Genomic DNA, 27,472 nt, shown 5'->3' with positions numbered 1-27,472 from the left:
TGCTCCAAAATTCTGCTTTTTGATGTGCCTAGAATTCTGATAGATCTAATGAACAGTGTATTCTTATCATTAGATCTAAACGTAAAAGTGTCTATATCTGTTCTGTGAACTTAAAACCGATGAAGAGAGAATTAGATATTTTCCTTGAGCACTGCTACTAGTGAGCACTAGTGTTTCAGGTTATGGGTTTGTCTATTACATGATCTGCTTATTGTATTTTTGCATTGCTGTTACCGGTGGCCAGGTCTCCCTTGTAAGGAACCCAGTTGTACCTTTTAAATAAAAATAATATAAAGAAACAAAGTGATTTTGCTACAAGACTGTGGAATATGGCATGTTTTTTTTTCTGAAAACACAAATATTAAAAACAATGATACCCTGTTTCTATCATTAATTCAGATGTAATTTAGTTTCATAAACCAGTTTTTTTTTGTTAAACTTTAATATCAGTCCATGAAAGTACATCTCCAGACCAAATGAGGTATAATAACAATCGTTGTACTAATTATAGTTATACAGTTGTGTGGCATAGAATGAGTGTTAGGCTTTAAAGACATCTGATATACCCTCACCCTTCTACCCTTCCAGTTCATCTCTCCCCATGCATCTTCCCTCATCTGGTCCATGCACTTGTGCTGCTGGCTCAAGCATTCTTAAAGAACACCTCCCCAAGGATCAATATGAGGAGTTGGTGCAACGGCGAACTAAGGAATTCCAGCAGTACAAAGCCAGGTAGATGGACGGAGTTCACTAAACTGTTAATCGTTTTTGTCAGTGTTATTTTAGCAGGACAACAAAGAATGACGCAGTACTGAATTTTGTTTAATTCAGACACCAAAACTATTTCCAGCAAACAGTTCTTCATTTAGCCATTTCAATCTAATCTAATAAGTAGGTACAATTTACAGAAGTAGAATGTTCTTGCACACAAGCTTCCTCATGGAACCCAATCCAGATGTGGAGGTTATTTCTGAGTTTGGTCGAATTTCATTTTTAATTTAGCCTATTTTTTCCTTCCGACCTCTGTTTGAATTATGAGAATGTCCTTCTTTTATTTTTTTTGTTAGCTTGCAACTTAATATTTTGACTTATTCTTCAGATTTCTTTAAACTACTATATTGTGCAAATGTCTTGAGTCAACCATAATTTCTATGTATTTTGCATAAGAGAGGCCAGACTTTCAGTTTTTTTCTTTCTTTAGTTTTTCTTTCAGTTTCAGTTCTTCTACCTTGAAAGAGAATTTTTTTTAACCATAACAAATGTGTTAGACCAGTGCTAGCTTGAGAGATCTTATGGGTGTGTAACTCTTAGCAGCTGTTTAAGCCACATTTTATGGATGCTGGTTAGGGATGGGTATTGATAAGATTTTCACGATTCCGATTCCATTTTCGATTCTGTTTAACGATTCGATTCTTTATCGATTCTCTTATCGATTCTTTTTAAAAAAGGAGAACACTAAGGTCGAATAACTTAGAACTTTGTTTTATATCTTCTCTTTGAACAAGATAGAAATTTAGGAGTAACATGGCCTTACAAACCCAGCAGTGAGATCTTAAGAGATCCACAGCCTATGGCTCTTCAATGGGGTGTCACAGGGTCCCCAGGAAAAAAAATTGTAAATGTAAAACAATAAAATAAATATTCTTCTGTAGCAATAACAAAGTATAACATAAATTATTCTGTAGCAATTACACAAGAATATCCAGTAATCTCCCTACAATTAAACACATTCACTTACCGAAAATCGGGGCATCTGCTGTGGCAAATGGGTTCAAGCCTTTGACCACAAACTGAGTCACTGCTCGGTGACATTCGTCTATCCTGGCCTGAAAGGAGACGCTACCGGTAGACTGTAGCGAGAACTGCCAGCATCTGAGCCAGACTCTGTCTCCCTCATCATGGTCACCTATACGCACAGTAATGGCAGGTTTTGTAATAAGGCAGATCGCGCTAACATAATATGCACTGTTAGTTGATTATTTACCTGCTGCATTAACGGGAGAGGACGTGCAAACGTTACCGCTGCTGCTTGGTTGAGATTCACGAGTCCGGAGCGGAATTAAAAACACGACATTCATTTAAGGTCATCGCGTGTTTTGTGAGCAAATGCTTTTGCATATTCGTAGTGTTTCCTCCCTTAAATTAAATATCTACTTTGCAAGTATTGCAAGTTGCCCTGTTGTCATCCGTTCTCGTAAAGTAGAACCAAACTTTTGAGCGTTTGAGCCGCCATGTTTCCCGCCAGGTAAATGACGCTCCGCAACGTGGTGACGTCATTCGGGGAAACTGGAATCGATAAGGGAATCGTTTGCAAAAAGGGCAAACAATTCCAAGGAATCGAAACAGTGGGAACCGGTTCTCAACAAGAACCGGTTTTCGATACCCATCCCTAATGCTGGGCTAGGTCTTTGGGAATGTGAGCAAACAAACAAGTAATTTCATGGTGTATTCTGTCTCTGCAGATATTTCCATCAAGTAGAAATTACTTCTGCATATTTTTAAGTTACACTTGGTTATAAATCCAACATGATGTCACAAAGTTTGCAGAAATATTAACAACAGTTTTAGTAGCGTTCTCATGACTGCATACTTTTAAAAATTGATTTAAGAGTAATGTAAAAATTTGTGGTGGGCATTTACCGTGTTACTTGCAATTAATTGATTTGAATAATAATAATAAAAAATTTATATAGAGCTTTCAAACAAAGTGCTGAACAGTTATTAGAAGATAGAAAGATGAATACAATAAAAAATTAAATAAAACCAGTACAGAAAAAACAGGCAGATTGTTCCACAAAAATGGAGCTTGAAAAGAAAAAGCATGCTCCCCAATAGTCTTTTTTTCTGGCTTTAGGAACTTTCAGAAGGCCAGCATCCTGAGATTGAAGAACATGGGAAAGAACATAGAGGTACAAAAGGTCAGAAAGATATGAAGGCGCTAAACTTTAAAATCTGCTTAAAACTGATTTCCGTACTGGGGAAATGTGCTCAAATTTCCCAGTTTTGGTTAAAATGCGAGCGGCTGCATTTTGTATCATTTACAAACCTTTAAAACCTTCCTTCGGTAACCCAGAAAGAAGAGCTTTACAATAATCAAATGCAAAGGCACAAATGCATGGACAAGTACCTCTGCAGTGTCCAGTGATAAAACTTGCCTGATTTTAGCTATGTTCTATGTTCTTTAGGTGATAAAGGGCAGTCGTTGTTTTCTCTTCCACATTGGACTCAAAGGAGAGCACTGTGTCAAACCACACACCCAAGTCTTTTACCTTGTCTTTGAAATTGTGACATAGTCATCAATTTACAAGGTGAAATTTTGGGACAAGTACTTAAATCTTTGTGGTCCAATGACCATCAAATCGGTCTTATCAGTATTAAGAAGCAGGAAATGATCAGATAACCAGCTACTAATGGCAGATAGACAAGCTTCTAATTTAGACAAGTCAACACAGTTTCAAAGCTGCAGGTCAATAGCATAACAATAAAAGGTTACATTAAAAGAATGTACAAGAACAACAAAAGGCAGCAGATACAAAGAAAACAGCAATTTTTCCCTCTCAGAGGCTGGAGATGTAGGAATTAAAAGATCAAATAAAATTGATAAATGTTCTAAAATAGGTAAAAGACAGGTTTCAGTCACAGATAGATTCAGTACGTACCCCAGGACAACGTCTAGGGTGTAGCCCTTGCATGTTGGCCCAGACACAAATTGTGTGAAATTTAGGGACTCAATTACATTCAAGAAGTCTTTGACCAGGGATTTATCCTCACAACATAGATGAAAATTAAAGTCTTTGTTTTTTCACATCACTCACTATGAAAGAATCCTTTCATACAGCGATAAAACAACAACAAGTCTGAGAATTCTGAAATCAAGTCAAGAGCCCTTTCTTAATTCTAAGTACGGACTCGCGTTCTCGGCGAGACCGGACTTGGCAAGAACGCACGGGTGTACGGACTTGGCGAGAATGCAAGTACGGACTCGCGATTTGTACAATTGGAACACCAGCGTACTTGATGATGTCACAGGCCCGGAGTTTTTACTGCCGTCCCCTCTTAATATAACTGTGATTAATATGTTATGAAGCTTAACTTTAATCTCAGCCAAACCGATTTACTCAGGAACAAATAAAACCGGTGCAGCGTCCGCATCACTGCAGCCGCAGCACCAATCTGTCTGTCGATCTCCGGCTCCCTTCTCCCATCACTTGCGAATAGGACCCCGAGATACTTGAACTCCCCCACTTGGGGCAGGAACTCATCCCCGATCCGGATTGGGCACTCCACCCTTTTCCAGCTGAGAACCATGGCCTCAGAAACATCGGAGTACGTTTGGAAATATATAGAAATATATGATATCTTGATGAACTGAGTAGATATTTGAAGCTTACACAGCTACATCCTCGCCTGAAAATATCTTAAAAGTTTATTTTGTGACCCAGAAAAAGTAATATTTTTTAGCGCCGCTCATCCGCCATTGCCGCGTTTGAGTTTTGGACGGAATGCATTCTGGGATATTTAGCTGTACCAAGTCCACACAAGTCACCACCGATGCATGCTCGATAAAATGGGCGGAGCGAGAACAAATCTGGAAATTTTTCACGTTCTCGGCTTGATGCGTACTTCAAATTGGAACAGTACTTGGTCTCCGACTGATGACGTATCACGAGTACACGAGAACGCAAGTATGCACAAGTATGCATATTGAGACAGGGCCAATATATTTAAGTGGATGGAAGGTAACTATAGTTAGAACCACAGGACAGCTTAAAGTCAGGAGCTGGGAGTCAAATGAGGGAAAAAAAAATCTATTTGCATTTAAAACAGTCTTTGATGATAGAGGCAACCCCGTCTGCCATCCCAGACAACCTGCGCAATGTTCCAGCAAAGGTGCCACTTCACCAGTGCGAAGCTATGTCTCAGTTAGGAACATAACGTCCAGCTTATTACTTCCCCTCCTATACCTTTGGCATTGCGACGAATAAAACTGCAATGGGTGAGCATGCTCCGATAACATCGGGTAAACCGGAAGAAGGCAGCGCTGTTTGGCGGCAGAAAAAAGTTCTAAACAGCCATGATCGCTAGTGGCAAGGACCCGCCGTATCCAAGTTCTGACTCGCGCATGCTTCCCAGATCGCACGCTATGTATACGTCCACTTTTTCAGCGCTTCCTTTCTAAAGGATTCAAGTGTGGATCACGTTGATGCATTTTCTCTGGTACCAACGCCAGAGGCGGCAGGACTCCTCCAGGTCGCTCACTAATGCAGGGGAGCATCAGCAGTGAGTCACGGATATTAAGAAGCGTCTGTTGCTTATACACCAAAAGGAGTGTGTTTTTAAAGCTAGCAGGAACAGCACTATGAACACAATACATAAACATTTCAGAACTAAGAGACGGCATGCCGGCGCCATCTTGACCAGGCTTAAGGCAGCAGGCTAACACATATAAAAAACAAAAACAAACAAACAAATTAATCGATGCACACAGCTACAGAAATGGAAGAATCAGAAGAAAGCAAGTTGCTAGGACTGATCGGAGGCAAATTTCATTTCAAAATACCCGACGGAAGCCTTGAAAAAGAGCTTGGTTTTGTGCAAACTGTGCAAAAAGGAGTTGGCATACCACCGAAGCACTTCAACCCTACGCCGCCATCTAAATGCAAGGCAGTGAGCACAGAAACTGTGGGAGCTGTTGGCGCTAGCAGTTCGAGTACCAACAAAAGGTGTCAAAAGCCCAAACATGATGAAATGACTGTTTTACACAAAAAGGACCAAAATTAGTAAGTCAACACAGGACAAACTTACAAATTCTCTAGCAAAATGGATTGCTCTGGACTGTAGACTACTATCAGTGGTAGGGGGTTGGAAAATGTGCTACAGATTTAGATGAGGAAGCCCTGTGTAAAAGGGCCCTGAGTTTGTGCAGAGCAAAAGCCACCACCAGTGAGACAGACTTCCCGCTACAGTGGTGGTCCAGTTGATCAGTGAACTACCCACAGCTGTCTGTCCTGTGCTACAAGTATTCGATTAGTCCTGCCACTTCTGTCCCATGTGAGAGAATGTTCTCACCTGCAGGTCACACAGTAACAAAAAAGAGAGCTTTGAACAGGCTAGTTTGTCTAAGTAACTGGCTGCAAGAGACAGACAGTAAATAAGAAGGGAGGTAATGTGCATCCATTGGGTTTTTTTTTTTTTTTTTTTACTAAAATGTTTAATAATCACACTGTTTTAGCCAAATGTACAGAATAATGTTGGCTCAGAGTTTAAAGGTGAAGCTGTTCAAATAACCTTTTATGTTTCTGCCTTATTTTTTTTAGGATGAAAAACTGCACTTTATGTTGAAATATTTATTACTATTATTTAAAGATGAATATTTTGAAAATTTACTTAAAGTACATTAATCCTAACAACAGAAAGATACCCTGGGTATGTTGATCTCACTTTGTAGTATAGCGCCCAGAAATGTATGACGTTGACACACAGAATAGAGGTCTAGTCACACCAGCTTTTAAAAAGTGAGAAATGTTGATCAGATATTGATGACGAGGCAGGGCAAAGCACCAGCAGTTGGGGCGGAACCACATCTAATATTACTAAATCTCAAAAGCTAAAAAAAAACAAACTCAAGAGGTGTTTAACTATTTTCATTTTTTTTAGCCACACTGAAATGATTCCATGTTTGTTGAAAACATGATTACATGCTTTATTTCCCATATGGATAAGTTTATTGCTTATCCAATAATGCCACTACTTAGATTGACCTTTGGCCTCATAGTACTTATTTGTTGCTTTGTAGTCATTATACTTGAATAGTCAAAATGATCTGTGTTGCATACACCTCATTTCTTCCACAGGACAACTTCTGTACTGTCCAAGCTGCTGTTTGCTTTGCCCAACTCTCCTCTGCAGTATCCAATCCAAGGTTACACAGTACAGCCATTGTCCTCCTCTGTCATACCAGGTGAGACATGAAGAAATACATAGGTAGTGAGTAATAAAAGAGATCGCGCCAAATAAGGCACTGCAGCATGTCATATATTATCAAACACAATTTCAGGGTAGCACTACCATGGTTACAGACAGGAAGGTGGATCTCGGTTTTCACATGTTCAGTCACTTCCTTGATCATTTGCCTTTTTAAATTTTCTTTGTTATAAGGTCAATATAACCACTGACATATCTATTTCTTTCCATCATGGGATGCTGTCACAGTGTGGTCATTTTAATTTTAGGTTTGCAGCTGCATGCAGGAAAAAGAAGCAGCTACAAGGTTAGTGTCATAAAACAGTTCAGCTTGATAGGCAAATCTCACCAAACTCTGTTAGAATAATAGAGGTGCAAGATGGGTATCAAATATTTCTCCAAAGGTAGGTCTGTATGTTTCATTTAAAAAACAGTGAACTTCAAGGCTGCCACTGTAGTATTTCTACTTGGTGAAACTTTAAATTTCCTCATAGTAATTGTGATGACCTTAGAAGCTCTTGGTAACTTTCATTTTAATACTATTATCATAGAGATTTAAAGAAACAAAGATGTTGAATTTGCATTCTTTATGTTGTAGGAATAATTCTTTGTCATTTGCAAATGAAGCCATTTTGGTGTTGAGTTTGAGTTGAAGACAGAAACCCCACCGTAAGCAAAATTGTCAGGCCCTAGATATTTAAAGCCAGAGTGTTAGTAATATGAATTTTATAATTTGCTATATGATTATTAAACCAAAGCTATTTCTCAAATAATATAATTACTGTAATGTATGAAGTCTAACTCAGGACCTATCCAGTTGCCCCACCTGTGCTTTTCTTCATTCATTCTCACTTGAAGTCACTTATTTACATTACCATAATAACTTTTTTTGGTCTCTGGTTGTCATGTGCTTCCCATGTGGATGGCCCCTAAGCTCTCTTTAGCATTTTGCTAGCTTTTGACAAAGCCCTGCAGTAACATCAGGCCATGACACTGAGTCTAGTTTTGTGGTTGTGGTCTGGGGCCAGCTTTCAAACATAAGATAATACATCTAAATCAAATACCACAAGAAATTAGGTAAATTAAAAATGAAAACAATTTCCTGTGATTGTATGTAAATTTATATCCAGCGTTTACTGTCACTGTAAAATGTCTGTGTAAGTATGAATACTTGGAGTACTTTTTAGTTTATTCAGATTTTTCTATTCTAGGTGGTCTTAAAAGTCTCTAAAGGGATCCTGGCCACAGATATTCGACCAGCAGAGGTCACAGTCGAAGGTGAGATTCCACTTCTCATCAGTTTATATACAAATTGGTGACAAAAAAAGCTAGAACTCCTATACTAAACAAATCTGTTATTTTGTGGAGGTTAATTTGTTGGCTTGATTTGTGTCTGATATATCCCTTAAAAGGATGGGTCACTGCAAATCAGGAACAAATATGTTCTGAGTCATTAACTTTATTCTATGGTAGAGCATTTATGTCCTGAAAGTATGAATAGGGCATGAATAGGCCCATATGATGGGTTTGATATGTTATGGCATTCACAATCAAACTTCAATCTAAAGAAGACACTGGAATGAAATGTTGTGAAATTGTAATTCACAGGTTCTGGTGAGAAAGAATTGATAATCAAGTCCAGGAGCCTGGAGCTGCTCAATGACGTGCTGATCAAAGTGTCCTATACTAGCACAGTCTACCATATCAACACTGGAGACCTTGGTCTGCATTGTCTGGGAACTCAGAGTCTTGTCTTTTAAGCCCAAATCTTATTTTTAGTGTACAATAAGTATTTTTTCTTTTTCTTTTTTTAGTAACTTTCCAGTTTGAAAACCATGAAGCTGTGTTCGCTATTGCCATCAAGCAGCCTCATGTACCAGTCCTGTATGACATGGGGACAGGTAGGAATCTACTTTTCAAACAAGGGTATTAAGAGAGAGAGAGAGAGAGAGAGAGAAATGCAGGAAAACCATGAATTTTATGAAGGTTCTTTCACAGTATATGCCAACCCAATTATTTCTTTGGTTTTATTTTGTATCTTACTACTAGTTAGTGGGAATAGTGTGTTGTTAAAATATTAAGTATTCTAAGTTAAATTCCCCTTCACAATTTGTTTTTGTTCCTTGTGGATTATTAAATCTATAACTCCTTTGGCTGAGTGCTTTGAAACCAGATGTGAAAAATAATGTGTTGTACAATCTCACCAGGTCTAACCTGGGTCTGCTCTCAGTTTCGGGTCTCCATCCATCCATCCCATCCCAAAGCGGCGCCGGGTCATGGGGGCAGCAGCCTAAGCAGTGAACCCCAGACCTCCCTCTCCCTGGTCACATCCGCTAGCTTGCTAAGGGAGCGGCTAGCCACCCTTAGGAAGCTCATTTCTGTCGCTTGGATCTGCTATCTCGTTCTCTCAGTTGCTAAACATAGCTTGCAATCATAGGTGAGGTTAGGGATGAAGATCGACCGGTAAATTGAAAGCTTCACTTTTACACTCAGCTCTCTCTTCACCACAACAGACCGCTACAGTGTCTGCCTCACTGCAGCCACAGCACCAATCCGTCTGTCGAAGATCTGAGATACTTAAACTCCTCTACTTGGGGCAGGAACTTGTCCCTGACCTGGGGTGGGCACTCCACCCTGTTCCGGCTGAGGATCATGGCCTCAAGATTTGGAGGTGCTGATTCCCATTTCCACTGCTTCAAACTCGACCACAAACCACTCCAACGCGAGCTGGAGACCATCAGCCGATGAAGCCAACAGAACCACATCATCTGCGAAAAGCAGAGATGAGATTCTGAGACCACCCAAGCGAAAGCCCTCCAACTCTTAGCTACACCTAGAAATTCTGTCCATAAAAATTATGAATGGAATCTGTAACAAAGGGCGCAGCCCTGGCGGAGCCCATCATCCACCAGGAACGAGTCCGACTATGTGGACCAGGTTCTTGAAATGGCTATATAGGGATTGAATGGCCCGTAGCAATGGGCACGACAACCCATACTCCTGAAACACCTTCCGCAGGCCACTCCGAGGGACACGGTTGAATACTTTCTCCAGGTCCACAAACACATGTAGACTGGTTTGGCAAACTCCCATGCATCCTCAAGTCTCCTTGAGAGGGTAAAGAGCTCGTCCAGTGTTCCACAACTAGGGCGAGAACCCCATTGTTACTCCTGTATCTGAGGTTTGACTAACAGACAGACTCTCCTTTCCAGCACCCTGGCACAGACTTTCCCAGGAAGGCTGAGGAGGGTGATCCCCTTATATTTGAAAAACACCCTACTTAAAGATGGGAACCACCACCCCAGTCTGCCAATCCAGAGGTACTGCCCTTGAACTCAACGCACCATTGCCAAGACAGCCCTACAACATTCTGAGCTTTCAGCAACTCAGGGCGAACTTCATCCACCCCAGTGACCCTGCCACCAAGGGCCTGTTTAACTGCCTTAGTGAACTTGCCCCCTGAAATAGGTGAGTCGTCTCCCTCGTCCCTAGACTCTGCTTCCTTCACGGTGCCAGTGAGATTAAGCTGGTCCTCGAAGTATTCCTTCCGAAGTATTCTTTCCACTGCCCGACGATGTTCTCAAACGAAGTCAGCAGCGCACCCTCCGCACTATACACAGTGCAGGTAGAGCACTGCCTTCCCCTCCTGAGTCGCCAGAAGGTTTGCCAGAACCTCTTCAAGGTAGTCCAAAAGTCTTTTTCCATGGCCGCTCTAAACTGCTCTCACACTCAGGTTTTTTGCTTCACCCACTGCTCAAGCCGCGTTCCGCTTGGCCTTTCAGGTGCCTCCGGAGTCCCACAGGCTAACCAAGCCTGACACAACTCATTCTTCAGCCTGGTGGCTCCCTACACCTCTGGTGTCCACCTTTTGGTTCGGGGGTTACCACAACAACAGGCAACAACGACCTTGCTGCAGCACTTCAGTGTAGCGGCTTCAGCAATGAAAAGTTTGCTGTTCAATTTGCACAGTTTGCACAAAACTCATTCTACTCTGTAGCAGATGATCTGTCTTATTTTCTTGAAACATTTCTTTGCTTCTGTCTGTCAGATATCAGCTCTCAAGTTACCATCGCCACAAAGACCTTCCTGCGGTACGAACAGCTGAAGGTCTTGTTGGACAGTATCCGAAAATTCTATAGCACCATAAAAGTTATTGTTGCAGATGACAACTTTGAACCAGAGCACATTACCGGAGAAAACATCCAACATTACATCATGCCTCCAGCACAGGTATGCATAGACATTTAGAACTTAAGATTGTGTTTTTTGTGGGATTTTTTTTATTCATGCTGAGTTTTATCAGACATCTTGGACAGAGCAGTATAATTATTGAAGGATTTATTAAAATAGTAAAATATAGGATTTTATGCTTTTTTCTTTTCTAGAATTAGACTTTAAATCACTCATCCCCTAAATATAAGAAGAGTGGAGAGGAAATGCTCAGTTAATCGCATGAAATCCTCCAGTAGTATGAGGGTAGTCAAGTGTGCCTTCATCCAGCCCTACATGTAAGCTTTTAGAAGAAAAAGTTTGCAGCTTTTAAGATTAGACTCCAGTGTTTTGGATTAGTGATTTTAGGAACTTTCAGAACAATCTGATAATACTGAATTACAATAGTCCAGTCTAGAAGTAATGAATGTCACAAGTGACTACTTACACCTCAGAGGGTAAAGGACCATTAAAACAGACTGTAAAAGATGTTTTCATCCTCAGGGCTGGTTTGCAGGCAGAAATCTGGCTGTTTCCCAGGTAACCACCAAGTACTTCCTGTGGGTGGATGATGACTTTTTGTTTACAGAGAAGACAAAGATAGAGAAGCTTGTGGAGGTGATGGAGGCGGTCCCTGAACTGGATGTGGTGAGAATGAAATAGCTCATGTTATCTGATTATGTTTTCTTCTTTAAATAGAACACTAACTGATCTATGTACATAATATATATATATATCCATTTCTGTTAACAGTTGTAAGCCCCCCCCAATTTGTTGATCATTTTCATCACTAATGTGATCTAGGTTCCTGCTACACTAAATTAACTGCAGAATTCTGTGTTTTTGTCAGATTTTTTTTCTTCTTTAGCTAAATCAGATGTTTGCATTCTAAGTGTGACCTAATACGCCCATTCTACCATCACCACCAAGGCTCATTCCCTTTTGATAAGACTGATCATAAACCTTGCACTTTTACGGGAACAGAAATAACCTTTTGTACAGCATGTAGCATAAAAGCCACAGTCACATGTATTATATTGTGAACAGTGAGCAGAAGGAAGTGGTTGAGAGGTTTAGATTGTGTTTCAAATATCAGTTGTAAACTGAAGCTGTCATTAAACTTGGAGTTTGTGTTGGACTACAACCCAACTGATCAGCATTATTTGACTATTCCAAAAAGAAAAACGAGTTAGAATAAAGGACTGTTTTTTAAGCTGCATCAAAGTGCAATTTAGCAAGCCAATAAAGTGGCCGATCAGATTTTTTTTTCTTGTTATTCAGAGTTACAACCAATAACAAGCAAAAGTTAGACACAGTTAGGACCAAGCTTAGTTGAAGACCATTTTATTAAATCAACTACAGTACAAAAGGTTAACCACCTCATAAACTAGTTTGCGATAAAGACTTGGTTTTGATTTAAAAAAAAAACAGAAAAAGAAGTCACGATTATCTGTTTGGCGTTCATGATCAGTGTTGGCCAAGTTACTTGAAAATAGTAATTAGTTACTACTGATTACTACTCCAGGAAAGTAATCCCATTACTTTACTAATTACTATTTTCAAAAGTAATTAGTTACTTAGTTAGTTTTTAAAAGTGTGATACACAACCTGAATATAAAGCAATAGACCTTTCAGCCCAATTCTATTTTTTCTGCACAATCCATCATATTTTAATCTTTCATCTCTAATCTCTTTAATATACAAGTAAAACAAAGCAGAAAATAAATAAAATCAAAGACTCAGCAGCACTGAGTCCTTAAATCTTTTTTAACCTGTTTAGCAGGAGTGGGGCTGGTTGAGGGTTTGCCCGTTGTCGCAGCAGTCATGCCAGTGGGGTGGTCCGGGGATTTCTCTGTGAATGTCACATTCCTGTGGCAGCGTGCTCAGTGTTTGCTCAGATTTGAAGTAAAATTTTTCTCTTTAGAAAGAACTTTTCTTCGCGTAACAGCGGACGCTAATGATTTTGTCACTTTTTACAGAATCAAACTCAAAGTAATGTCAGTACTTCCACACTTTAAACGCTGCATGGTCGTACTCTCTCCCGCACTCCATATTGTTCATTGTTAATCTGCACACGTCTGTTGCTTCCACGGACATGCACGCTCTTACGTCATTGTCATGAGACACTCTCACAAACAAAATCACAGTTTAGTAACGCAATAACGTGTTAATGACTTTTTTTGCAATAGTAATCCCTTACTTTACTCATTACTTGAAAAAAAGTAATTGGATTGGAGTAACATGTTACTGCCCATCTCTGTTCATGACAATATTTATAGCTCGCTCTTCGGTTTCTCTTCTTTTTAGGTTGGTGGGTCAGTAAAAGAGAATCAGTTTTATTTCTCTCTTATCTATGAAGAAGGAGAAGAAACTGAAGGTGGCTGCTTATACAGGAAGTCTAATAAGAAATTACATTCAGTTCCTGGTTACCCACAATGCTTTTTGGCCAGTGGAGTGGTCAACTTCTTCCTGGCCCGTACAGATGCTGTACAGAGGGTGGGTTTTGACCCTAAGCTACAGCGGATAGCACATTCAGGTAGGTCCAGATCTCAGTTTGGTTTAAAAGTGACAAGAAGGGGGGGCTTCCAGTTTTGCTTAGCTATGATAACAAAATGTTTTATTTTAAAATACTTGTTTGTTTGTTTTTTATCTAGAGTTCTTTATGGATGGCCTGGGCTATTTACTTGTTGCCACTTGTGGTGATGTATCCATTGACCATCAACATGTAGCCAGAAGTGCTCATTATCGCAAGTTCAGAAAACCTAGAAAGAATGACTCAGAATTCAAATTGCAGCTTCATTTCTTCAAAAACCACCTTAAGTGCATCAAATATGGATAGAAGACCTTAAGAGAACATTGGTGAACTGGTTGTAGTTATATACTGCACTTTATTTTACTCAGAGCAATGTTTTCATAGATATTGCTTTGCCTGTAATTGTTAATGTTTCTCATAATCCATTCTACTATACTGTATGCTATAATAAGAAGAATTCAAATTGGGTGTTTCCAAATATTCAGAATAAAACCAAATTCAATAAATGTTATGTTGTTGATGAAATAAGGACTTTGAAGTTTGGAAGTCACCATAGCATTTACGCTAGAACAAGTTATTGGTTACTCATTAAGTTATAGTTATAGTGAGTTATAGTTGTTGAGAAGTTATTGTTATAAAGTTACTGGTCACTTTCAGCAACAGGTAAAAACATTAGAGAAGAAAATTAGGGGCTATAATTAATTTTCACAAGTTTTTAGTGAAAAATCTGCGCATCTCAACTGTTTTTTGTACAGTAACCTTTACATTAAACTACATAAAACTTAAATTAAATAATATTAAAGCCATGCAAAATGTATTTTCACATTATGAATGTGTTCCAGCTTATAGACCCTCATACTGTGTCTTTGGGGAATCTTACAGTGGAGATTAATAAAATGAAGCCCTTTTCATGTGCACTGAATATACTGCCAGTGAGATTTCTAAATGAAGTTCATGTATCTGTATAATTCTTCAAATAATTGTAACCTCTTCTAAGAAAAACCTCTCTAAGTCCTTGGAAAATTTCACAGTTTTAGAGATTCCAAACGTCTCTTACGCTTTAAGAACATTCATATCCTGTTAGAATTTTTAAAGTGTAAATAAATCTAATAAATAAAACTAATAGCATCTAACTATTTCACACTGTGTACACGGCTGTAGTAACTGTAGTAACTGACACACTGAAATAAGTTATGGTTGGTACACAAGCATCCATTGTTTTAATGATCCACAACAGGCTGACAGGTTTAAAGAGAGAAGGCTTTTGAATTTGTGATGGTGTTCTCTTTCTTCTTTTTCAGTTTTTACATGTGAGACATCACTTTTTGCTAGCAACAGCCAAAGTGCACTTTAGAATAAAAAAAACAATTTAAATGTTTGTTTTTTTTAAAATAATAAGTTAGTCCTCCACACAGAGGCTTAGCCTGGTTTGTATCTTAATTAACTGATAGATTGACACCTCTCCAAAAGTTGATTCTGTTCATCTGGATGTAGCGTATTCTGGGAGAAACGTTTCGTCACTCATCCAAGTGACTTCTTCATACGCTATGTCCAGATGAACAGAATCAACTTTTGGAGATTTATTTTCCTGGATGATTGAGAATGCATCAAGATGATAGATTGATAGGCTCATAGAGAACTTATGGACTTATGTTCTCAGCCCACCATTGAGCTCAAGTCATCATTTTTTGATTTCCTTAATTTCTGAAATATTCTTCCCTGCAGTGCTATAATTGCGATTCCTAATCGCTTGCTTCAGCAACAAAAGAAACTCTAAAAATAGCCTTTAATCAGATTAATATGGTGCTTGTGCTAAAAGCAAAGGGAAATCAAGTTTCTGTTAGCATCACTATAAATGTGTTTTATTGAGGTCAACATTATTGTGAGGTTGAGATTTTTGCTTTTCCACTGGACCTTTACTAAAACTTTCTGTGACTTGAGTAATGATTGGCTGATGTTACAGCATCGCTTAAATTTAGGACAAAACACATTCAGACTGAATTATATTAAACTTTATGTTCCCTTTGATAATGTAAATACAATTCATGATATTTTTTATGTAATATATATATTAGAGTGTATGATCTTCAAGCAAGGAAAGATGTTTATAGTTCATATATTTGGTTTCTCTCAGCTTTTCATAAAGGTTCACACACAGGAAACTGTCATGAAAGCTGTGTGAGGTGAGGCAGGATAGGTCCAAAAAATGCAGGACTGAAAGGCAGCTTTATTGCAGGACTCACAGATTGACATAACAAAACCATGAAGGCACTTGGGAATTAAACTGGGAAACACTAAACTGACAGAACACACAGCTGGAAGGATGATGGAGATCAACAGCAGACAGGAGAAGACAGAGACAATGTTTACACAAAAGGGAAATCGGGGCAGAGAGGAGGGGAACACGGCTGAAGTCTGACTGACGAGACGGGAAGTAGAACTGAACATAATGCACACAGGACAAGAGAATATCACATAAAAAGAGGAAAGAGAGCTGAACTAAACACAGAGAGTGTGGGACAGAGGGAGAGCAAGAGCGACATGGAGACAAGACAGAGACTTGACATCCATAACCAGACATGACTAACTACATATAGGGGTGCTGGTGAGGACACACAGAGGTGACAAAACTCTGTGAAATAACAACTTGGATCAGGGCTCTGAAAACGTAACATAAGAATCAATAAGGAGGATGTCACCCCCTACAACACCGGTGAACATCCAAGGGAAAGACATTGAGATAGTGGACTCTTATAAGTACCTGGGTGTTCACCTCAACAATAAACTGGACTGGACTGCAAATACAGACGTCCTGTATAAGAAGGGCCAGAGTCGACTCCACCTGCTGAGAAGACTCAGGTCCTTCAGAGTCTGCAGGACTCTGTTAAGGACCTTCTATGACACTGTGGTAGCATCTGCCCTTTTCTATGCAGTGGTCTGCTGGGGGAGTGGATGCACGACCAGGGACAGGAGCAGGATTGACAAACTGGTGCGGAGGTCTAGCTCCGTGCTGGGATGTCCCCTGGAGTCTGTGGAGGTGGTTGGTGAGGGGAGGATGTTAGTAAAGTTGACATCCATCATGAACAACCCACATCACCCACTGCATGAGTATGTGAGTGGGCTGAGCAGCTCCTTTAGTCAGAGACTGAAACACCCTCACTGCAGGAAGGAGCGCTTTCACAGATAATTCATCCCAACAGCAGTTAGACTCTATAACTCCTCAATCACGATGTCATAAGTCACTGGACACTGTGAACATCCACGGTCACCACTTCATGCATAATGGACCTTCCATGACCTTCCAAGCTATATAGTTTATGTCTTCCATATTTCCAACTATATCCATAATCACATACTGTGTATGCTACCATTGTATATAGTGTATTATCTTACTTTTTTTCATTGATTGTACTTACTTGTATTTTTGTATTTTCTTCATATATCTGTACCTGAGCTGAGGTGACGCAAAAAATTCCCTGTTGTGGGATCAATAAAGTCTTATCTTATCTTACAGTTTTTTCTGATTGCTTAAGCACATTTTTTGTAACTATTGGCTATTTTTGCAAAACTCTACACACAAATAAGAAAACCTGTCACCCAATTATCAAAACATTGTAGTTCTCTTGCAAAAGTGAACACAGCTAGATTAACTCTTCACACCTTCGTAAAAATGGTGTTTTTGTATCAAACAGTACACACAAGCCATCATCTACTAAGCACACAATGCGCCAACTGCACACTGATGGTATGAATACAAAACACATCTGGCTTTTGCTTTCTCTGTGCACAAGGTAGGCCATGTCAGTTTGAGCTCATACTTTTGTCATAGATCCGTAAGCATAGAGGGATCCAAACTTCAAGTACTGGTGTTTATTCACACACATCAAAACAAACACAAGTGTTTATTTCCAAGTATAGGATTATTTGCAATCGCCATATTGACTATATGGGTTTCTTGGTCTGCAGTGAACATGCTTCCTCTGCCCCCAGCATCTGGTCATCTAGCAATTCTGTAAAGTAACAATTTCAGTATTTTTACATCTATGGTGTTGTTGTGTTTCTCATTGGCATATGGCAGTGCTACAAATCTTAGTGCAAAGTGACTGCACTAACTGATTGTCATTTCAAAATGTCCTTATGATGCTTGCTACAGTGTAGCAGCTCGAGTTAGGCTGGACCCGTTGGCCAGCTTCCCTCAGGGTCATTCCACGGTTGATTACATGGTCCACTATTGTAGCTCTGATGTCATCAGCAATTCTATGTCTTACTCTTCTTACCATTCCTCTCCCCCCTCCTCGTCCTCCTCTTGCTCCTCCTTGTCCTTGTCGTCCTCTTCATCCTACTTCTTCACCTCCACGTCCTCTTCCTCGGCCTCCTCTACTTCTCACTCTTCCTGCTCCCTCCATTGTACTCCACACACAGAGCTTACCTGTATTATAGTGCTTAGGCTGATTGCAAAGTGAACTAATTATCTAAAAAAGTTTTCACATGTGACAGTGTGCCAGACAGTTGGCAAAATAGTGTAAATAATGGCCTTCAATGTGTATAGTTTTGTTAGGAGTGCGTTGATCATTTGGGAATTGAGTGTAAAGCAGTGAGTTGTGTTTACAGTTCTGCAAAAAGAGTGCTGTGCAGTGGATTGTAGCTACAATTTTGCAAAGTGTGTGTTACAAAATGGCAAACTGAGTGCAAAGCAGTGTTTGTGCTTTTAGTTTTGCAAACTCAGTGAAGGGTTTTGCTATAAGTATTAATAGTTTTAGAAATTGTGCTATAAGAATCACAGTTAGGGTTTAAGCATTCAGAAAAAACTGTAATAATTCCCCAAAGAGTGAACAAGACCAAACAATGCAAAAAACATAATACAAAACAAACTTAAAACACTGGGTCAAAGCCCAGGACCATGAAAGATTCAGGACTAGATGTTACAACCCCTGATACTGTAACATCTAGTCCTTTTACTGAAACTTAATAATTAACACTTACACGATCAGTTTCATTTCATCTTATTAATGAAGGTCCAATAGTCCGTTGACTTGTGGGGTGACATTGTCTTCTGTCCTTTCATAAGAGACGGCTTAGTGTATTCTTTGATAAAGGAGGTACTTATCAAGGGTTGAATAACTTCTTTATCTCTAGCATGTAATAAATACAAGTCTGTTGTATTATGGCTGCAGTCCAGCTAAATCCTGGTCTTTTTCACACAGATAGGAGCCCTGTTGTTTAAATGTTCAACCACATGTTTAGTTTCATCATCTGATCTGTCTGCTAAACAACTCATCTTCTTCAAAGAAGCAATTAGAAAGTGAAACCTCAACATTTAGGAAAGATGAAGATCTTCTGATTTAATCAAAAACTTGTTATTTATGTAGCCATTTTAAACAGAGGCAGCTACTTACGTAAACACACCACTACATCATCCAGTAAGTGCTAAAGTCTTCTCTGGAAATTCCCCGGTTGTACATTGGATTTTTCTATGGTTTTATTTTTTAATTGGTGGTGTACACAGCTGTAAAACTTTATAAGTTGTGTTAGAAAAGCAACGAACAATTTCACTGAAGAGCTCTGCCCATTGTCAACATGAATTTGTAATTGCGGATGTGGGTCCTCTGTGTGATTCATCAGCAACAACAGAAGGAAACTATTTCCATTACATTGATGCGTCACATCATAGAGCCAATGGAATGCAATGTCTTCCACTTAGCAGAGAATCTTATTTTCTTTCAAGATACAGTTGTAGGAAACTTAAATAAAAACCTTTTATTTAGTAGAATATGCTAAATTCACAATCTGAAGGCCAACTCTACCAGAGAACGTCAGGAGAAGTTTAAACGAGCAGCTCAGTACTTTCAATAAGTGCTTCAGGATCGACATCCTTTCTTTTTACATTTAAAAAAATATCTGTAGTTTCCCAACCAGATTTTTGGAAATAGAAAGTCAGTTTTCTGTATTGAAGTGTATTTGTGATTAGTCAAAAAAACACATAGCCCAAGAAGAAAAAATGTTCCCCCAAAGGTTCTTTAAACTCTGAAACAACTTGAAACTAAGATAAAGAATAAGAACAGCGAGGGATAAAATACAGAAAACAATATCAAGATTAAATCAAATAGAATATTTAAATAACAAAATAAAATATTATAAAAGCTGGGCCATGACACAGGACATCTCAGTGTGTGTGTGTGTTTTTCCTAATCCTACCTCCTGTATATTTTTAAGATAAATAAACTGTGAGAAGTAAAATGCACAAAATGTTGAATGTATGAAAAATTATACAAATCAAAACATATATTCAAACTGATATTTAAGGAGTGAAGGGTTGTCTTAGCTAGCCACACCATTGCTTGCTCTGCCTTTCTTTTATTGTCTCTTTCCTTGCACAAAGCTTTCAAGTAGTGTGAAGTCGTGTTAACAGAGAGCGCCCAAAATGGTACAATGCATGTTGATGGCAAAAATTCAGTCAAAAAACTGTGCTTTTACATTTTTATGTGACTTTACAGAAATCCTGTTGTATTGCGGATGCTGTTTTCAACTAATTTGTTGAAAAGTTGAAAAGAAAGGTGAAATTAAAATAGAAATCAAGTTGTGTTGTGCTGTGTTGTTATTTTTTTATTTCAGTTTGATGCTAATACTTTTATTCAAATCTGTTTAGTCTACTTTGAATAATTGAAACCATTGCAACGATTTCTATTTATTAAAAAAAAAAACACTGCAAATTAGTATTAGTGTTGTTTTATGCAGTAGCAGCACTACTGGATAAAACAGAAGACGGCGATGATATACACACATCACCAGCCTCCCTGTTAGTGACATCTAGTGGTTTCTTTGGGGTATTGCAAATTCAGAACCAATGAGCTTACCTGCACATAGTCATATCGCAGTTGCTTTACACGTTCTGTGTTTCTCTCGAAAGGAACTCTGTAAATTTGCTTCATTCTTATTCTGTGGCACGCAAGTACACGACTTAGTGCAGAAATGCTTGCACTGTGTATATTTTGAAAGATGGTGTCACTATCAATTATGCGCTGCTGTATTTCGCGCAGTCTTATTGCATTATTGGCAATCACCATGTTCACTATATGGGTCTCTTGCTCTAGAGTGAACATTCTGCCTCTGCCCCCAACATCTGGACGTTTAGCAATTCTGTAAAGTAACAATTTCAGCATTTTTGCATGTATGGTACTGTTGTGTTTCTCATTAGAGTATGGCAGTGCTACAAAGTACTTACCGATTCTCATTTCGAAATCTCCTAATGATGCTTGCCACAGTGTAGCGGCTCAGTTTAGGCTGAACCCGTTGGCCAGCTTCCCTCAGGGTCATCCCATGGTTGATGACATGGTCCACTATTGTAGCTCTGATGTCATCAGTTATTCTGTTTCTTACTCTTCTTACCCTTCCTCTTTCCCCTCCTCGTCCTCTTCTTGCTCCTCCTTGTCCTCTTCCTCTAACTTCCTCTAACCCTTTTGCTTCTTCACCTCCACGTCCTCTTCCTCCAACTTCTTCACCTCCACGTCCTCTTCCTCCAACTTCTTCACCTCCACGTCCTCTCCCTCGGCCTCCTCTGATTCTCACTCTTCTCACTCTTACTGCTCCTTCCATTGTACTCCACATAGAAAGCTTACCTGTGGCCTGTTTATAGTGCTTAGGCTGATTGCAAAGTGGACTAATTATCTAAAACAGTTTTCACATGTGAAAGTGTGCCAGACAGTTGGCAAAATAGTGTTAATGATAGCCATACATGTGTATAATTTTGCTAGGAGTGTGTTGGAAACTTGGTAATTGAGTGTAAGCAGTGAGTTGTGTTTAAAGTTCTGCAAAAAGAGTGTTGTGCAGTGAATTGTGCCTACACACAAGTGTGTGTTACAAAATTGCAAACTGAGTGCAAAGAAGTGTCCATCCATCCATCCATCCATCTTCATCCGCTTTATCCGGGGCCGGGTCGCGGGGGCAGCAGCCTAAGCAAAGAAGCCCAGACCTCCCTCTCCCCAGCCACCTCCTCCAGCTCGCCCGGGGGAACACCAAGGCGTTCCCAGGCCAGCCGAGAGATATAATCTCTCCAGCGTGTCCTGGGTCTGCCCCGGGGCCTCCTCCCGGTGGGACATGCCTGGAACACCTCACCCAGGAGGCTCCCAGGGGGCATCCTTGTCAGATGCCCAAACCACCTCAGCTGGCTCCTTTCGATGTGGAGCAGCAGCGGCTCTACTCTGAGCCCCTCCCGGATGGCCGAACTTCTCACCCTATCTCTAAGGGAGAGGCCAGCCACCCTTCGGAGGAAGCTCATTTCCGCCGCTTGTATCCGCGATCTCGTCCTTTCGGTCACTACCCACAGCTCGTGGCCATAGGTGAGGGTAGGGACGTAGATCGACCGGTAAATTGAGAGCTTCGCTTTTACACTCAGCTCCCTCTTCACCACGACGGACCGGTGCAGCGTCTGCATTACTGCAGCTGCAGCCCCAATCCGTCTGTCGATCTCCGGCTCCCTTCTCCCATCACTCGTGAACAAGACCCCGAGATACTTGAAGTCCTCCACTTGAGGCAGGAACTCATCCCCGACCCGGAGTGGGCACTCCACCCTTTTCCGGCTGAGAACCATGGCCTCAGATTTGGAGGTGCTGATCCTCATTCCCGCTGCTTCACACTCGGCTGCGAACCGCTCCAGTGCGAGCTGGAGGCCCTCACCCGATGAAGCCAACAGAACCACATCATTCGCAAAGATCAGAGATGAGATTCTGAGGCCACCAAAGCGAAAGCCCTCCACCACTTGGCTGCGCCTAGAAATCCTGTCCATAAAAATTATGAACAGAACCGGTGACAAAGGGCAGCCCTGGCGGAGCCCATCACCCACCGGAAACGAGTCCGACTTATTGCCGGCAATGCGAACCAAGCTCTTGCAACGGTTGTATAGGGATCGAATGGCGGGAAAGAAGTGTTTGTGCTTTTGTTTTTGCAAACTCAGTGAGTGGTTTTGCTATAAGTATTAATAGTTTTAGGAATTGTGCTATAAGAATCACAGTTAGGGTTAAAGCCATCAGAAAAAACTGTAACAGGATGAAACCTGAGGGAGGGGCAGCCATCTGCTACAAGTGGTTGAGGTTGTTAAGGTTCTGGGACTGGTCTCACTCAAGATGACAGACCATAGGACATTACTACAGGATTTACTGATGTGTTGTGTTTTATGGCTTTCATGGATCTCAGATCTTACCCAGCACTGTCCGTCATCATGTCCAAAACACCAAATGAGGGAATATTTTATAGAAGAGTGGTTGTTCATCCCTTCGTGCCACTTTTGGAGTCACTGTCGAGGTTTGGCAGTGTGGCAGGGAGGTGTGTGTTGTGGCTCAGCTGCAGAGGGAGAGGTGACGTGGATGGTTGAAGGGGCAGCACCAGGAGAAGCTGGAGAGGTGTCGGGACCAAAGAGGAGCAATATTGTGAGCAGCTGGCATGCTGCTGGAGCAATGCCTGGGAAATTTACATTGTACATTGAAAAGTAATAAACATGAAACCCAGAGCACGGTGTGTGAGAGTCTGTGTCATGTGTGTGTCTTGCATTTACACAGCAGAAAGATTGTGAAGTTAACATAACAAGCAGCACTTTGACAGATTACACAATTATAATTCACTATTTTGGTTTCCTTTCTTAACCCACCACTTTTCCTTTTTCTCACTTCCTCTCATCACCTTCTTCATCTTTGGCATCTTGCGTTTTGTCTTCGCCGCCCATTGTTTAACCGAAATGTTCACAGGATTGGTCCCCACTTTTAAATGAGCTAGCAGTTCTGGATGGAAATATCAGTTTGCTCTTTACTTCTTAGCCTACGCCTGTTTCACTGAGCTCTTGAAGCTGGCCGTGTGAGAGGAATTTGTTAAGACGTTAAGTTAAGCACTGGCTTTTGCTTTCATTCTGGGTGTTGTCATGTTCATGTATGCAGTTTAAAAAATAAAAACTGTGTAGAAGAAATCATATAAAGCAGGGGAGGGCAACTCCAGGACTCGAGAGCCGGTGTCCTGCAGGTTTTAGATGTGTCCTTGATCAAACACAGCTGATTTAAATGGATAAATTAGCTACTCAAAATGTCTTGAAGGCTGTATCCCAATTCAGGGTCTGCAGCCTTAAAGGCTGCATTTTAGGGACGATTACGTCACAGCGGCGCGCCGAAGGCTGTCCCAATTCAAAGGCTGCTAGAAATGCGGCCCTCAGATGCGTCCGTTTCTGCGGGTGTCCGCTCCCCAGGCTCCGAAAGCTTTGCCAGCCCTTGTGATCGGGTGGCACCGCCCACCAGGCGTGTGAAAGAAAGAAGAAAAAACCCGGACCGAGCCGCCTGGCCACCCTTTGTGCGGGTGTCCGCTCCTCAGGCTCCGAAAGCCTTGCCAGCCCTTGTGATCGGGTGGCACCGCCCACCAGGCGTGTGAAAGAAAGAAGAAAAAATCCGGACAGGGCGCCTGGCCACCCTTTGTGCGGGTGTCCTCTACCCAGCCTCTGAAATCCTTGCCAGCCCTTGTGATCGGGTGGCACCGCCCACCAGGCGTGTGAAAGAAAGAAGAAAAAATCCGGACAGGGCGCCTGGCCACCCTTTGTGCGGGTGTCCTCTACCCAGCCTCTGAAATCCTTGCCAGCCCTTGTGATTGGGTGGCACCGCCCACCAGGCGTGTGAAAGAAAGAAGAAAAGAAGAAAAAACCCAGACCGGGCCGCCTGGCCACCCTTTGTGCGGGTGTCCACTCCTCAGGCTCCGAAAGCCTTGCCAGCCCTTGTGATCGGGTGGCACTGCCCACCAGGCGTGTGAAAGAAAGAAGAAAAAACCTGGACCGGGCCGCCTGGCCACCCGTTGTGCGGGTGTCCGCTCCCCAGGCTCCGAAAGCCTTGCCAGCCCTTGTGATCGGGTGGCACCGCCCACCAGGCATTTGAAAGAAAGAAGAAAAAACCCGGACCGGGCGCCTGGCCACCCTTTCTGCGGGTGTCCTCTACCCAGGCTCCGAAAACCTTGCGAGCCCTTGTGATCGGGTGGCACCGCCCACCAGGCGTGTGAAAGAAAGAAGAAAAAACCCGGACCGGGCCGCCTGGCCACCCTTTGTGCGGGTGTCCGCTCCCCAGGCTCCGAAAGCTTTGCCAGCCCTTGTGATCGGGTGGCACCGCCCACCAGGCGTGTGAAAGAAAGAAGAAAAAACCCGGACCGAGCCGCCTGGCCACCCTTTGTGCGGGTGTCCGCTCCTCAGGCTCCGAAAGCCTTGCCAGCCCTTGTGATCGGGTGGCACCGCCCACCAGGCGTGTGAAAGAAAGAAGAAAAAATCCGGACAGGGCGCCTGGCCACCCTTTGTGCGGGTGTCCTCTACCCAGCCTCTGAAATCCTTGCCAGCCCTTGTGATCGGGTGGCACCGCCCACCAGGCGTGTGAAAGAAAGAAGAAAAAATCCGGACAGGGCGCCTGGCCACCCTTTGTGCGGGTGTCCTCTACCCAGCCTCTGAAATCCTTGCCAGCCCTTGTGATTGGGTGGCACCGCCCACCAGGCGTGTGAAAGAAAGAAGAAAAGAAGAAAAAACCCAGACTGGGCCGCCTGGCCACCCTTTGTGCGGGTGTCCACTCCTCAGGCTCCGAAAGCCTTGCCAGCCCTTGTGATCGGGTGGCACTACCCACCAGGCGTGTGAAAGAAAGAAGAAAAAACCTGGACCGGGCCGCCTGGCCACCCGTTGTGCGGGTGTCCGCTCCCCAGGCTCCGAAAGCCTTGCCAGCCCTTGTGATCGGGTGGCACCGCCCACCAGGCATTTGAAAGAAAGAAGAAAAAACCCGGACCGGGCGCCTGGCCACCCTTTCTGCGGGTGTCCTCTACCCAGGCTCCGAAAACCTTGCGAGCCCTTGTGATCGGGTGGCACCGCCCACCAGGCGTGTGAAAGAAAGAAGAAAAAACCCGGACCGGGCCGCCTGGCCACCCTTTGTGCGGGTGTCCGCTCCCCAGGCTCCGAAAGCCTTGCCAGCCCTTGTGATCGGGTGGCACCGCCCACTAGGCGTCTGAAGAGAAGAAGAAAAAACCCGGACAGGGCCGCCTGGCCACCCTTTGTGCGGGTGTCCGCTCCCCAGGCTCCGAAAGCCTTGCCAGCCCTTGTGATCGGGTGGCACCGCCCACCAGGCGTGTGAAAGAAAGAAGAAAAAACCCGGACCGGGCCGCCTGGCCACCCTTTGTGCGGGTGTCCGCTCCCCAGGCTCCGAAAGCCTTGCCAGCTCTTGTGATCGGGTGGCACCGCCCACCAGGCGTGTGAAAGAAAGAGGAAAAAACCCGGACCGGGCCGCCTGGCCACCCTTTGTGCGGGTGTCCGCTCCCCAGGCTCCGAAAGCCTTGCCAGCCCTTGTGATCGGGTGGCACCGCCCACCAGGCGTGTGAAAGAAAGAAGAAAAAACCCGGACCGGGCCGCCTGGCCATCCTTTGTGCAGGTGTCCGCTCCCCAGGCTCCGAAAGCCTTGCCAGCCCTTGTGATCGGGTGGCACCGCCCACCAGGCGTGTGAAAGAAAGAAGAAAAAACCCAGACCGGGCCGCCTGGCCACCCTTTGTGCGGGTGTCCGCTCTCCAGGCTCCGAAAGCCTTGCCAGCCCTTGTGATCGGGTGGCACCGCCCACCAGGCGTGTGAAAGAAAGAAGAAAAAACCCGGACCGGGCAACCTGGCCACCCTTTGTGCGGGTGTCCGCTCCTCAGGCACCGACAGCCTTACCAGCCCTTGTGATCGGGTGGCACCGCCCACCAGGCGTCTGAAAGAAAGAAGAAAAAACCCGGACCGGGCCGCCTGGCCACCCTTTGTGCGGGAGTCCGCTCCCCAGGCTCCGAAAGCCTTGCCAGCCCTTGTGATCGGGTGGCACCGCCCACCAGGCGTGTGAAAGAAAGAAGAAAAAACCCGGACCGGGCGCCTGGCCACCCTTTCTGCGGGTGTCCTCTACCCAGGCTCCGAAAGCCTTGCAAGCCCTTGTGATCGGGTGGCACCGCCCACCAGGCGTGTGAAAGAAAGAAGAAAAGAAGAAAAAACCCGGGCCGGGCCGCCTGGCCACCCTTTGTGCGGGTGTCCGCTCCCCAGGCTCCGAAAGCCTTGCCAGCCCTTGTGATCGGGTGGCACCGCCCACCAGGCGTGTGAAAGAAAGAAGAAAAAACCTGGACCGGGCCGCCTGGCCACCCTTTGTGCGGGAGTCCGCTCCCCAGGCTCCGAAAGCCTTGCCAGCCCTTGAGATCGGGTGGATCCACCCACCAGGCATCTGAAAGAAAGAAGAAAAAACCCGGACCGGGCAGACTGGCCACCCTTTGTGCGGGTGTCCGCTCCCCAGGCTCCGAAAGCCTTGCCAGCCCTTGTGATCGGGTGGCACCGCCCACCAGGCGTGTGAAAGAAAGAGGAAAAAACCCGGACCGGGCCGCCTGGCCACCCTTTGTGCAGGTGTCCGCTCCCTAGGCTCCAAAAGCCTTGCCAGCCCTTGTGATCGGGTGGCACCGCCCACCAGGCGTGTGAAAGAAAGAAGAAAAGAAGAAAAAACCCGGACCGGGCCGCCTGGCCACCCTTTGTGCAGGTGTCCGCTCCCCAGGCTCCGAAAGCCTTGCAAGCCCTTGTGATCGTGTGGCACCGCCGACCAGGCGTGTGAAAGAAAGAAGAAAAGAAGAAAAAACCCGGACCGGGCCGCCTGGCCACCCTTTCTTTGGGTGTCCGCTCCCCAGGCTCCGAAAGCCTTGCCAGCCCTTGTGATCGGGTGGCAACGCCCACCAGGCGTGTAAAAGAAAGAAGAAAAAACCCGGACCGGGCCGCCTGGC

General features: G+C 43.1%; 1 protein-coding gene across 1 annotated transcript; it reads left to right on the top strand.

Annotated features, from left to right (window-relative positions):
• The first annotated feature begins 476 nt into the window (after window positions 1-476).
• LOC148094709 (beta-1,4 N-acetylgalactosaminyltransferase 2-like) lies at window positions 477-14,125 on the top strand. Its single transcript, XM_087837409.1, has 11 exons — window positions 477-481; window positions 589-732; window positions 6,855-6,961; window positions 7,233-7,270; window positions 8,175-8,241; window positions 8,572-8,685; window positions 8,778-8,864; window positions 11,012-11,193; window positions 11,677-11,820; window positions 13,480-13,708; window positions 13,827-14,125. The coding sequence occupies exons 1-11, from the start codon at window positions 477-479 to the stop codon at window positions 14,009-14,011; spliced, it is 1,302 nt and encodes a 433-aa protein (XP_087693535.1). The 3' UTR covers window positions 14,012-14,125.
• Window positions 14,126-27,472: the final 13,347 nt, after the last annotated feature.

The sequence above is a fragment of the Neolamprologus brichardi genome, unplaced genomic scaffold (genome assembly GCF_056152115.1).
Source record: "Neolamprologus brichardi isolate AB-2024 unplaced genomic scaffold, ASM5615211v1 NODE_ptg000031l+_length_7269946_cov_1, whole genome shotgun sequence".
NCBI classification, from domain to species: Eukaryota; Metazoa; Chordata; class Actinopteri; order Cichliformes; family Cichlidae; genus Neolamprologus; species Neolamprologus brichardi.
This window is presented reverse-complemented; position numbering and strand designations above follow the sequence as displayed.

Bases quoted from the DNA above. Each gene is read 5' to 3' on its own strand.
- LOC148094709 (XM_087837409.1), top strand. The intron at 7,271-8,174 runs GTTAGTGTCATA...TTTCTATTCTAG, and splicing joins GAAAAAGAAGCAGCTACAAG to GTGGTCTTAAAAGTCTCTAA. The intron at 11,194-11,676 runs GTATGCATAGAC...TTTCATCCTCAG, and splicing joins ACATCATGCCTCCAGCACAG to GGCTGGTTTGCAGGCAGAAA.